This window comes from Gymnogyps californianus, chromosome 3, assembly GCF_018139145.2.
Source record: "Gymnogyps californianus isolate 813 chromosome 3, ASM1813914v2, whole genome shotgun sequence".
NCBI lineage: Eukaryota > Metazoa > Chordata > Aves > Accipitriformes > Cathartidae > Gymnogyps > Gymnogyps californianus.
Window position 1 is genome coordinate 35633436 of NC_059473.1, and position 11673 is coordinate 35645108.

General features: G+C 55.4%; 1 protein-coding gene across 3 annotated transcripts; it reads left to right on the top strand.

Moving 5' to 3' along the window:
* Positions 1-3930: 3930 nt before the first annotated feature.
* Positions 3931-10311, top strand: LRRC73 (leucine rich repeat containing 73). Of its 3 annotated transcripts, none has more exons than XM_050894687.1 (6): positions 3931-4214; positions 4696-4856; positions 5902-6024; positions 7266-7366; positions 8045-8234; positions 9863-10311. In XM_050894687.1, the coding sequence occupies exons 1-6, from the start codon at positions 3943-3945 to the stop codon at positions 9931-9933; spliced, it is 918 nt and encodes a 305-aa protein (XP_050750644.1). In that variant the 5' UTR covers positions 3931-3942; the 3' UTR covers positions 9934-10311. The 3 variants fall into 3 exon arrangements, with proteins under 3 accessions (XP_050750644.1, XP_050750643.1, XP_050750645.1); XM_050894686.1 differs by having other exon boundaries at positions 8045-8228; XM_050894688.1 differs by lacking the exon at positions 5902-6024 and having other exon boundaries at positions 8045-8228.
* The last annotated feature ends 1362 nt before the right edge of the window (positions 10312-11673 follow it).

Below are 11673 nucleotides of genomic sequence, written 5' to 3' on the forward strand. Positions count from 1 at the left end.
GTGGCATTTGGACTAATGCCAAGGTGCAATGAAAGCAAGGAAGATAGCACCAGCTACTGTCATCAGGCTGGTCATCTGCTTCAGTTAAAACAAAAATGTCACTGGGTAGGACTTGAGCATTTTCAGTCACAGATCTACTTTCCACTGTTTGCTTATTCCCACGTTTGTAATTTGTTCCCCTTCCAAGAGCAAGAAGCTCATCTGCTAACAAACATACACGTACATAATAGACATGTTCTGTTACTCTCTTCTCCCCCCACCTGCCTTTGGAAACTTATTTGGGCTGAAGAACACCACTCAGAGCAAGTTATTTGGGGGAATCAAATTAATTATTTGGGCTAGTAGTCCCCACATTTTTTGGACCAATTGAACCACTTTAAGCTCCTAGAATTTCTATTACTTTCAAACTTGACAAAATGGAAGTGTTAGTTTGTAATGCTGCGTGACTCTAGTATTTCCCTCTTTATAACTCCACGGGAGGTTGGTTTCTAATTTGCACTTTTTGCCCTGGCAGCCTGGAACAGGTCGGTTTCTCTTGGTGCAAAGCCTCCAAGCACAGGCAGAGGGGAAAGAAAAGAGAAAGAGACAATTGTCACTAGAATAAGTCCAGCCAAGAAGAAAAATCATTCTGTGCCAAACTCTATCACTGCTGATGTATGGATGCTGTCAGAGAAGAGCTGTGCTCCCCTCCCGCACCTAGCCACTTAGCTAAATCAGAGGGATGAAGCTGTGCCCTGTGTTTTCACTCAAAGCACAGGAGAGAGCAGTGAGCAAACTCTTCATGCTTGCCCTGGGCAGCTTGTGTGTCATGTCAGCTGGGGACAGATGACCAGGGTGACAACCAACCACCCTTTCGGAAGCTGTGGGGCTTGCTCTGCTCCAGTTCTTCAGCCCCGATTGATTAATTCTCTGTGCAGCAGCAGCTGGAAGCGGAACTGTTCTGTACTGCCAGAAATTCAGTACTCAGCTGAGAGCTTCAGCATCCCCTTTTGCTGACAGAGAGGGACGTGCTTTTGCAGGGAAATGCATGCGTGCTGCAGTTCCAGGGAGCATGCTGAGCACGCAGCCTTAGTGAAGTCCTTGTGGGAGGGCATCTTAGTGCTACTCAAGTCCTCTAGTTATAAGGGCAAACCTTACAGCCCTATCATGCCAGACTATCTCTGCCTTTGTTTCCTGCCATGGCTCTTGCAGCAAATCTACAATGATTTTCTCCCTCCTCCCTTGCAGCAAATCTGAAATAATTCCCCCCCATCACCTCCCCCTTTTGAGGAAGGGTAGCTCTGTGAGAACGGTGTAAGCCCCTTTTTATTAAATATGAAATAAAGATGTCAGATTAGAACGAGGAAGATAAAATGTGTATTAAAATATCTATGGCCTCCTCCTCTCCTCTGCAGTATCTGGGAGTCCAACCCTTCTTACAGTCCATCCTTGTTGCACTAATTGTCACCTTGGTTGTGTTTTGGGTTACAGGTAGGCTGTTTCTTCTCCCATTTGTTTTCCTTCCTGCGTCTAGTCTCCCTCTAGCTGCTCCTCATCCACTGTTTTTCTCTGTTTATGTGTTAGCTCTTAATGGCATCAGTCTAGAGAGTCAATTCTCATTCCTTGTGTCCCCAGTAGGTAAACAATAAACTACCTTCCTCATACCTGCTGGGTAACTGCACAGGACAAGGAAGCAATATCTAGTTCTTCACAAAATACCACTGCCAAATTCCCATCTGCATAGCCCTTAATTAGGTTTAGTGAGCCAAAGCTTTGAACCATTAGCTCCTGTGCCACTTTTCCCAACGTATTTGAGCATAAGGCAAGGTAGGATGCTTGTCTCCTCAGTGTGCTCTTGCTCCTGAAAACAGGCAGTGAAGATGCCAGCACTAGGGCATCTTCATCAATGCTTCGGGGCTGCTGCTGTCAATTGAAGTGGGACATGTCCCAGGGGCTCTCCTCCAAGCATCTCTCTAATAATAGCCTGTTTAACAAAGCATGGGTTAATTAGTGCCTGGAGGTAATTGCGAGGTGAGACTGAGTGCAGTCTTCCAGTCGACCTGTAGGGATCAGCAGCTGGTATTTTCTTGGTCACCCCCCTGCCCACCACTCTGACATCCAGCCTCTGCCCCTCGCAGCCCTGCAATACGTAGGATCCCGTTCTCGCCTGGACCATTTAATGTAACCTTAGAGATCAGTCGCTCCTTTTTTGAAAGCCATCACCTGTACCACAGCTGGATGCTCACAGCTGCTGCTCACATCCCGGTGTGGATGTGTTGCCAGGCCAGTGGTCTGTTCTTGGCGTGTCTTGCAGGTACAGTATCAAGCCCATGCACCCCTGTGCAACAGGGAAACAGAGAGGTGTGTAGGTAGCTCTAGAGAACAGCAATGGATAACTCAAAGAGCATGGTGACACCTACGCTGTAAGTTAGATGCTGCAGCCAAAGTCTTAAAGCTGACATCTGAGTCCAGCTTCTTATCTCCTGCTCCCCTTGTCTCATTCAGGACCTAATGTGCAAGCCCTCCGCTCAGGTGACCTGCTCCTCCAGTTCAGTGGAGGAGAATTGCTTCACGTCCCCCTCCACATCCTATTTTTCCCCTCACTTTCCATCCTCTCTCTCCCACCCTGGCCTGCAAACCAAGCAGAGGAGCCTGAGTTTGTCCCAGAGTTACCCACCGGACTGGAATTCACTTGAGCGCTGCTATATGCAGCAGGCAGATTAGTTAGGTGCAGAAAGCTGCCTACTTAGGCGGCTTAACCTAATTTCCACATCACTGGCTTCCTTTTTCAGCTCAGTGGAGTTGAAAACGCAGGGGCCCTGTTTCCTATTTCTCTCCAAGTACCCAACGGGGGGAGAGAGGGGACAAATCCCTTTCATCCATACCTGCGAATTGGCAGGGGGTGAGGTATGCCCCTCACACCTCAGGTCAGGCTGAGGGTGCAGGCTGTGTGCTGCAGGGACAAAGAAGCCTGCGGCACTTCCCCAACTCTTCACCTTTCCCCAGCTGCCTCCGAGCACCGGCTCCGTGAGCCCTGGGCCACGAGGAGCGGTTCACACCGACCTCGCCATCAAGCCGTGGGTCCAAGCTCGAGGTGTAGCAGGTTTGAGCATAAATGTCACCGAAGCCGGTGGAAGACTGCTGTTCCTCAGACCAAGAGGCACCCAGAGTACGCCATGGCCCAATGGCTTTGGCCCCTTCCCCAGGCAGGAGCAGGGCTGGCAGGGAGAGCCCTTCCCAGGGGCTTCTTCCACCTTCCCCTCCCCTCCTGCGCCCCCTCAGCGCCGGGGACGCAGCCGCCGCCGGCCTTGGCCCCGCCATCGCCTCAGGGCGGCAGACAGGAGGCAGCGGGCGCCGGCGTCGCCCCTCACGGGCTTCGAGTGGCGCCGGGGCCCGACATGGCGGCGGGGGCAGCTGGAGTGGGATGGGGGGGGTCCCTCCACGCCCGCCCCCTTCCGCGAGGAGGCGGCCCCGCCCGGCGGGGGGCCGGGGAGAGGGCGGCGGGCGGTGGCGGCCCGCCCCGGGCGGTAGGAGGGCCCGGAGCCGCGGCGGGGAGGAGGCGGGGCGGCCCGGCAGGTGCGGGCGTAGCGGGGCGGGAAGCGGCGGGGCTGCCCGGCCCCCGCCCGGCGCTGCTGGCGCAGCGGGGCGGCGCGGCCCCGCGGGCTCAGAGCCCGGCGCCGGTCCGGATTAGCCCCCGCCGATGGCTCCCCTAGGTCTCGCCGTCCGCGGAGGGGCGGCGACCCCGCCGGGTGGAGCGGGGCGGCCCGGCGGCCGCCGGTAAGGCTGCGCGGTGACGCCCCCGGGGCCGTGGTGGGCCGGGCCGGGACTGCCCGGCGGCGGCAGCAGCGGCGGCGGCGGCGGCGTTGGCGCCCGCCCCGGCCCGCAGCGCGCAGCGCGGCTCCCCCCCGGCGCCCAGCCGCCGCGACGGGATCGGCGGGCGGCGGCTCCCCGAGAGGGGGGAAGATGCTGCCGGGGTCCATCCAGATCTCCGGGGAGACGCTGTCGGGGGCGGAGATCCGGGATATCTGCGAGAGCCTGCGGGAGAACTCGGTGCGGCTGCTGTCGCTGCGGGGCTGCCAGCTCTCCGAGCGGGACTTCGGGCACGTCTGCCGGGGGGCGGCCGAGTCCCGCTCCCTGGCCCAGCTCAACCTCAACCTGGGCATCGTGTCCAACATCAACCGCGTCAAGCAGCTGGCCGAGGCCCTGAAGACAAACCGCTCCGTCCAGTCCCTCTTGTGAGTACAGCGGGGTGGGGGCTGCGGGGGGTGCCCCTGGTCCCCTCCCGGGCGGGGACGGGTCTTTGGGGAACTCGCAGCTCCGGGCCAGCCCCTGACTTTAAGTCTTGTCGGAGGAAAAATGCCCTTGACGTTGCGGAGGGTAACCCCTCGCCCTTCACGCAGCTGGGAGGGAGCCACCGCTGCCCCTGCCGGCTGGGCACGGCCCTGGCTTTCAGTCCCGGCCCCTCCAGCCTGGTTGCCCCGGTGGTGGGGGCTGCCCCTGTCCCACTGACATCCCCTGCACCCCCTCGTCCCGGCCGGGAGAGGAGGGCCACCGTAGCGGCCGGCTGACCCTCACAGCAGAGGCTTCCCAGCGCTTTTTCCCCACCTGGGGTTAGGATTTATCATCCTCCTCATTTCGTCTGCTTCTCCCTCCCCATCAGGTTAGTCAGCCCCCAGGAGGAAGGCTCCATGGTAATTTTCCCTTTTACCTGCACAGCCTCCATGGGAGTCCCCTGACAGATGCAGGCTTGGCCCTCCTCAACCCTGCTCTCTCCATCCACCCCTCGCTGGTGGCTCTGGATCTAGGAGACTGCATGCTGGGTGATGAAGGCATCAACCTTATCTGTGGGCTCCTGCCGCCTGACGGGGCCAAGTCCGGTAAGCACCAGGGGCTGTGGGCTGCACAATGACCCGTGGAGCTTTCACGTAGAGCAGATGCATGCAGCAGTAAATCCTCAGCCCTGGAGGAGGCAGGCTCTGTAGTTTGCCTGCGCTGAGGAGTTTCTTTCCCCAACTTAAGTAAAGCGGAAAAGCTACACAATAGAGGAGTGGTTCCCTCTGGCAGGCATGGGCTTTCTGCTATTGATCTGTCTTGCTGGCAGTTTGGAGCTCAGGGACCAACAGGTTGCTTCTGGTTCATGACAGGAGCATTTGAAACTGGAGGAGGGGACAGCTTGGACTTTGAATGTATTGTTTTGCATTTGTGTGTTGATAATGACTGTAGATAAATACATGGTGTGCCCCCACCTCAGCACTTGGCTTTATTGTCAGTGCCTGGGAATTGTTCCTGCTTGCGGGTGCACTCTGTGAGTGTGTAGTTGCATGGTCATAGCCTTAGGGCCAAGACTCAGATCTTTGCAGGGGATGATCTTTGGTGGTCAGAGGCCAGTGGGCCAGGTAAGCTGAGAGCTGGCACGTGCTGAGGTAACACCACCACTCTCTCCTAATTCTCAAAGTGCTTTCCGCCTCTCCCCAGCACCTTCTCCTCTGTGTGCTCACAGTGCCACTGATGCTGTTATCTCTGCTGGCTGCCCCTCCCAGGTGCAGGCTTCAGAGCCTACTGTCCCCGTTATCCGCTCTCCAACTTGTCACCTTGTGCCACCTCCTCCTCCTGGTCAGTCGCCTCGCACACTCCTTACTTGTTTCCATTGCATTTGCTATTTAGGGTAAGGAGGACATGGGTTGGGACAGCAGAGAAATGGGGCGGTCACAGGATGGGCAAATGAAGGGCTGCTGCTGAAGGCAGTGAAATATTTCACTGATCAGTGAAATATGTGATGACAGTTGTCAGAGCAAACCAAACCCTTTAGCCCATCAGAGTACAGGGGACACGACTCAAAGCTGTTCTGGTTAGCTGAACTAGTTTCCCTGAGACTGCTTTGGTGACCCTGAGGCTCTGGTTTGGCTTCTCTCTCTTCTCCAGGCCTCAAAGAGCTAACGCTGAGCGCCAACCCAGGCGTCACAAGCAAAGGCTGGGGACGCCTGGCCATTGCAGTGGCTCACAGCTCACAGCTCCGTGTGCTGAACCTGGACTACAACCCCCTAGGTAAGCTGGGGGGCCAGGGAGGAGGAGCAGGGGATGCTGCACTCCTGCCTCTCAGCGTTTGTGCCATTTGCGCCGGTGGGTGGCTGGGGACCAAGCTCTAGGAAGGCGGTGGAGCATCACCAGCAGGATGGGGCAGTTTCTTGCATAGGTGCCTTCTGATCCCCAGCAGCAAGTTTACCCTGCCAGGTGCCTTCGGCTGTAGGGAAAGCCAGCCTTGCTGCTCTGCTTGTGTGAGGTGGCCACGTGCCCTGCGGGGAGGTGCAGAAAGGAGGTTGTGCCTTGCCCGCTCCACCGCCTTTGTCGTCGCGTTTGACCCTCCACGTCTCCCCTGTTCCTGAAGCCCTGGGCACCGATGCTGGCTTGGCACATGCAGTATGTCCCCGCGCTCCTCCCTTCACCTCCCCGGCGGAGCAGGGAGGAGGAGGAGGAGGAGAGCCTGGCACTCGTTGCCATAGAAACCAACTCTCTCCAGCTCTGCTGCAAGGTGGTGAGGAGGAGACCGGGCCATGCCTCCCTGAGCATCAGCAGGGCGCTCCCCTCCTTACCCTGTCTGGAAGTCTGGAAACAGAGCCTCCCTCCAGGCCCCGTCTGTCTGACCAGGTACCTCCTCTTGGGCAGGAAAGGCCCCAGGGTGTTACCTGACAGCAGCCTGTTTTTTTTTTCCCAAGAGAAGGTGTCACAGTTGTACGGTATCTTGGCACTCGCCGGGGAATGTCAGAACACACTGGAGTCTTGTCTCTTCACCAGCATCAATCTTTAATGCTCCTGTTCCTGCTGCGTCCACCCCCAAAAGTCTGCCCCCTTTCCAGGGAGACAGTCCGTCAGCTGGTGCAGAGTCTTCTGTCTGGCTCCAACCTCCCCCTAGACTGAGGTATTCAGCTCCTTATTCTGCATCTGGGATGCGTTACAGGGACTGTTGAAGGCCCTTGCATCCTTGAGTAGGAAGGAGATTTGGGAAGATATGGTTCCTTGGGGAATAAAAACAATTTCACTGTGTTCCTTCATGTTGCCCTTGACAATCAGTGAGTGCTCCCGTAACCACAAAATGGTGCACCTTTACCTTGTCTCTTTTCTCAGTTAACAACTTTTTTTTTCCCCCAAGGCAACTGAGATTTGGAGGTTGTCTGATGGCAGAAATACTCAGAGGATGTTTCCATGTCAGCCCCAGGCCCATGAGGGCGTGTAGTATTACATGAGGGAAGGCAGGCACTGCTGACAGCCCCTGTTTGCTTCTCCCACAGGTGACCAGGTAGCAGGGATGCTCGCTGTCGCTGTGGCCTCCAGTCGAACCCTCGAAGTTCTGGACTTGGAGGGAACAGGACTTACCAACCAGTCAGCCCAGGTATAAGAGCCTACAGTTACTCCACAGCATCACTGACGTCTCAAGGGCGTAGGTCTTGGCTGTCCGTAGAGGCCCTAGGACCTATACCTGCCTCCATCCCCCTCCCCAAGTCCACATGCACCCCCTTCCCTCCCTGCGCTCAGGGGTGCTGTTGCTTTTCCCTGGCCTGTTGCATTCAGCCACAGGAGAAGCTCGTAAGCCATAGCTCTGACCTAGGGCTCCTGGATCTCCCTCAAGTCAGCAGGGAGAAACATGCAGCTTTATTTGTAGTTCGGTTTTCTTGGAAGAAGTAAGGGGTTGGACTTGTGACTGAGGATCAGAGCTAAAGCTCTGTGGACAGGTAGGGGCCAAGGCTCGGTAGCTACAGGCTCTCCTCTCAGAGCCCCAGCTCCCAGTGGTGAGAAGGGACTAGCCTGGATATGTGGCAGCAACAGGGTGTAGAGCAGTCCCTTCCTCTTTAGACAGAGCCAGGAAGTCCAGGCTCAGCTCTTCCCACAGAAAGATGGAAGTCCTCAGGCTCTCAGAAAGCCTGGCAAAGGGAGGTCAAGGCCAAGGGAAGGTAGAGGTAAGAAGAGGAGGGCTGGAGTTTGCAGAAAGACAGAGCATTGAAGCTCTTTCTGCTCAGCCTCGCTGCTGTTTGTGCTGCTTGTCAGCCTGTTTATCTCGCTCTCTGCCCAGACCTTGCTGGACATGGTAGAGAATTACCCCACAGCCCTACGGACACTCATCCTGGCAGAGAACAACATTAGTCCCGAGCTGCAGCAACAGATCTCTGACCTGCTCTCAGAGGGTGAGGAAGAGGAGGAGACGGAGGCTCGAGAAGTCACAGCCAGGGAGAAGAACCCCTGGATCTGCCAGAACAGTAAGAGCTCTGGGACCTGGGCTGCGGGCAGGGGCTGACAGGCAGGAATTGGGGTGTCTGGGGTGTTTCCAGTGCCACTGGTCTCTCGTGGTGGGGTTGGTAAACGGGGTCTGTCCCTTCTCCCTGCGAAATGGAATCCAGACAGCCTCCAGGCACGACCTTCATGTTAAATAGCGTTTGGCTGAGCTGCGCTTGGAAAGGCAGCCTCCAAGGACAATGCGGCTGCTGCAAAGAGTGGAAGGGGTACCTCAGAGGTGTTTTCCCTGATGCTGCAGGAATTAAATCTTTGTGCAAAGTCTTAAAACTCAAGGGCAGGAGCATTAAAGATCTCGGGGGCCTTTGCCAGATATCCTAGCCAAAACTCATGTAATTCCTCACTGCTTCCAGAACCTCCCTGCAATCCGCACAGCATCAGCTATTCCTATCTCTGCATCCCAAACATGTGAAGGGTTAGCCAGGTGCCACAGCCTGTCTGTTGCTTGTAACAGAAAAAAACATATATTATGGAGATAGCAGTAGCCTGTTGTGTATTGTTTGTATATAGGATATTGTATATTGTCATGCCTACCTTGTGATGCTGCTGGTTTGGGGTTTGTTTTTTTTTTTTACCTTTAGTTGTCCTTCCCCCCTCCCAATTCTCATATCAGACTAGCAGCAGACAAGCACAACCACTCCCTGGGCCTCAAAACATCTGGATCCTCATTTACTAGAGCCATAAAAATCCTTTACTGACAGCACTGGCCAAGTTTTGGATCCACTTTCTGGAAACTGATCCCCAAAATAGAGACCCCATGCAGCAGTTTTGAATGTCTAGGACTCTGGATCTGAAGCACACGGCCACTAAAGATCTCCTCCCTCACATCCAGGAAAAAACAATTTTTTTTCTGTTTAAAAAGGCTTCTGGATGGGAAACTGGTACCCTGCTGAGTTTCTTACTTGCTATGCGTGCCCATCCTCCTTGCAGCTGATTCACTTGGCGTGGGGAGAGTCACAGCATTCCTGGCTGGCGCTCTATGCCATCGCAGAGCCAGCAAGCTGCCCTCACCTTCCTGAGGCAGGCAGGGGAGGGCTGCACAAACCCTCCATTCATGCAGCACAGCAAGTCAGGATTTCCAGGCCTCTGCTGCCATAAAATGGCTGCTTGCTCGCTGTGTTCCCTGCTCTTGGGAAGGCAACACCACCACCCTACGTGGGTTTGGTTGGCTTGCAGCCTGCCAGCCCTGTCCTACCTGGACACTGTCTCTCTAGCTGAAAAGACACTCGGTGAGTGCAGATTTAAAGGTGTGTGCAGGGCTGGGTAAGGGCATGGCTGGGTCAGCACAACCAGTATCACCTGCAAGTGTATGTGGGGAGGGTTCAGAGCCAATGTTCCTCTTGACAGCCAAGACAACAAATGCAGATCCCTACCCTGGGCTCTTGCTGCTGTCTCTGCCTTCCCCTCTCCCCAGGCATTGATTCTGTTCTGCTGGGTGGCCAGAGTAGACCTAGTTACTACTTAATCTCACAATCCTCTCAGCAGTTCGCTTGCTACCTGTGGCGCTCTAATTCCTCATCCTCACCTCTGGATCTGGAGTACAGCCCCACGCTCTCTGGCAGCCCAAACGGCTCATGGTTTTCTCCCTCTCTCGCCACAGATTCCAGCTCCCAGATGGTCCTGATGACGTCAGGTCTCGGTGACAGCCTCTTAGCAGAAACAGAAATGTAGCTGGGCTACCCTGTCTGCTTCTGCCGAGAAGAGCGCCGTGCCCGCTGGGGGAGCGTGTGTCTGCCAGCCCCCCTGCCTCCGGTGGGCTGCCCCAGCTGTCTCCTCACGCATTTCACGTCCTGTTGATGCCTCCCTCGGCTCTCTGAGTGTCGGAGCCTGGTCCGAGCGAATGTCTACACACGTCTCTGTGTTCTCACGCGCCCCGTTGGCCGCTTGTGATTGTCCAGTCGCTGCATGTGTAGCTCACGCTGCCCTGCCTCCCCCCACGCCCGGCTGTGCCCGCAAGGGCGCAGGCTGTATTTATTCAGATGTGTATAAGAGATGTTCTTTCTATTGCTTGTACTGCTGTCGCGATGAGAGTTTTATAAAGGTCACAGACGTGCCACCACTCCTGGCAGCGAGAGCCTCCCTCACTCCGCGGCCTCGGTGGGGCAGATGCCGACAGGTACCGGCAGCTGCCCGGTGACAGGAGCAGGCAGGAGCTGCGCGGGGGGGCGCCGGCAGGGGGCAGCAGCCCCTCGCCCCCGCTGCCCGCCCGGCTTGCGGGCTTTCTGCGTCCTTGCAGGGGCAGGGTCTCCACGATGCTCGCCTGGCCCTGGGGGGAGGTCGGTCATAGCCCAGTTTGCTGTCCCCCAGGCCTTCCCTCTGCCCAGGAGGGTAGAGGGCTGGGCTAGAGCCCATCTGCAGGGAGCCTGGCACCAGCCGCGCACCCTCTGGTGAAGGCTTCAGCCCGCACCAGCACTGCAGGTTTCACTGCTCGGCCAAGTGCCCCTTGCTGGAGCTAGGCAAGGAAGATCGTGTTTCAAGGCTCGGATTAGGCTGGAAGATTAAATTGTGGCAGCAGCTGCTACTCAAGGGAACACAGAATAAAATCATTAATTATGGGGACAAAGAAACAAGAAACTCTTCCCGTGTTACACTTTGCGTACACCTAGGTCAAAAGGGCACAGGCAGCATAACTTGGGCCATAGAGGAAATTTCATCACAGCCCTCTGACCTCTGCAGCACCATTCAACATGAAAAGGAAATGCTTCCAAATGCCCATATCAGCATCCTACAGAAACTCCCTCTCACTCATGTTTCCAGGACTTCCCATCTGGGGTATGTCCAATCAACCCCAATCCTCCCTCCCCACACAAACACACAAAATACTGACACTAGAATTATAAAACTTATGGGCTCCAGTGAAGGGGTATGTTACATGTTCCCACATAATTCAGTTTCTGAAATGGAGAACTGATACTGTCACATGACTCTCAGAGCTGGGGCTTCAAGAAAACCAACAAATATGCTATTCTAGTGTAGATCAGCACGTAGAGGTCTTCGCCAGCACACAGATCAGACAGAAGGACAGCCAGCAAAATACTTGAAATGGGGTAGGCAGAATTTTATGAGTAACACCGAGGCTGCTTACAGCACAAGCAGCTTTGTTGCAGAGGTTTTGACAAGCCTAGCCTTTACAGCGTTCAAGTAATGTGAAAATTGCCCACATTAAAAAACAACGTTTCTCAAAAGTTGCCTGGTTAAATAATCTGCCCTTTTTTTTAAGCCGTTGTCAGCTTCCGAGTCAAAAGTGACACAAGTGCTGCTGTGAACAATGGATTCTGGTCTGCAGGTTCAGTCTGATCTTTGAGCTGACAGTCTACATTCAGACCCAGAGAGCAGTTTCCAGAGCTTGGATACGATTACAGAAGTAAAACACTGCTCATCCCACACATCACTCCTTGCCTGGGACTGCAC

Excerpts from the sequence above, each read along its gene's own strand:
- LRRC73 (XM_050894687.1), top strand. The coding sequence starts at position 3,943 with ATGCTGCCGGGGTCCATCCAGATCTCCGGGGAGACGCTGTCGGGGGCG. Across the intron at positions 4,857-5,901 it reads GCCTGACGGGGCCAAGTCCG|GCCTCAAAGAGCTAACGCTG; the intron begins GTAAGCACCAGG and ends TCTCTTCTCCAG. Across the intron at positions 8,235-9,862 it reads GATCTGCCAGAACAGTAAGA|ATTCCAGCTCCCAGATGGTC; the intron begins GCTCTGGGACCT and ends CTCTCGCCACAG.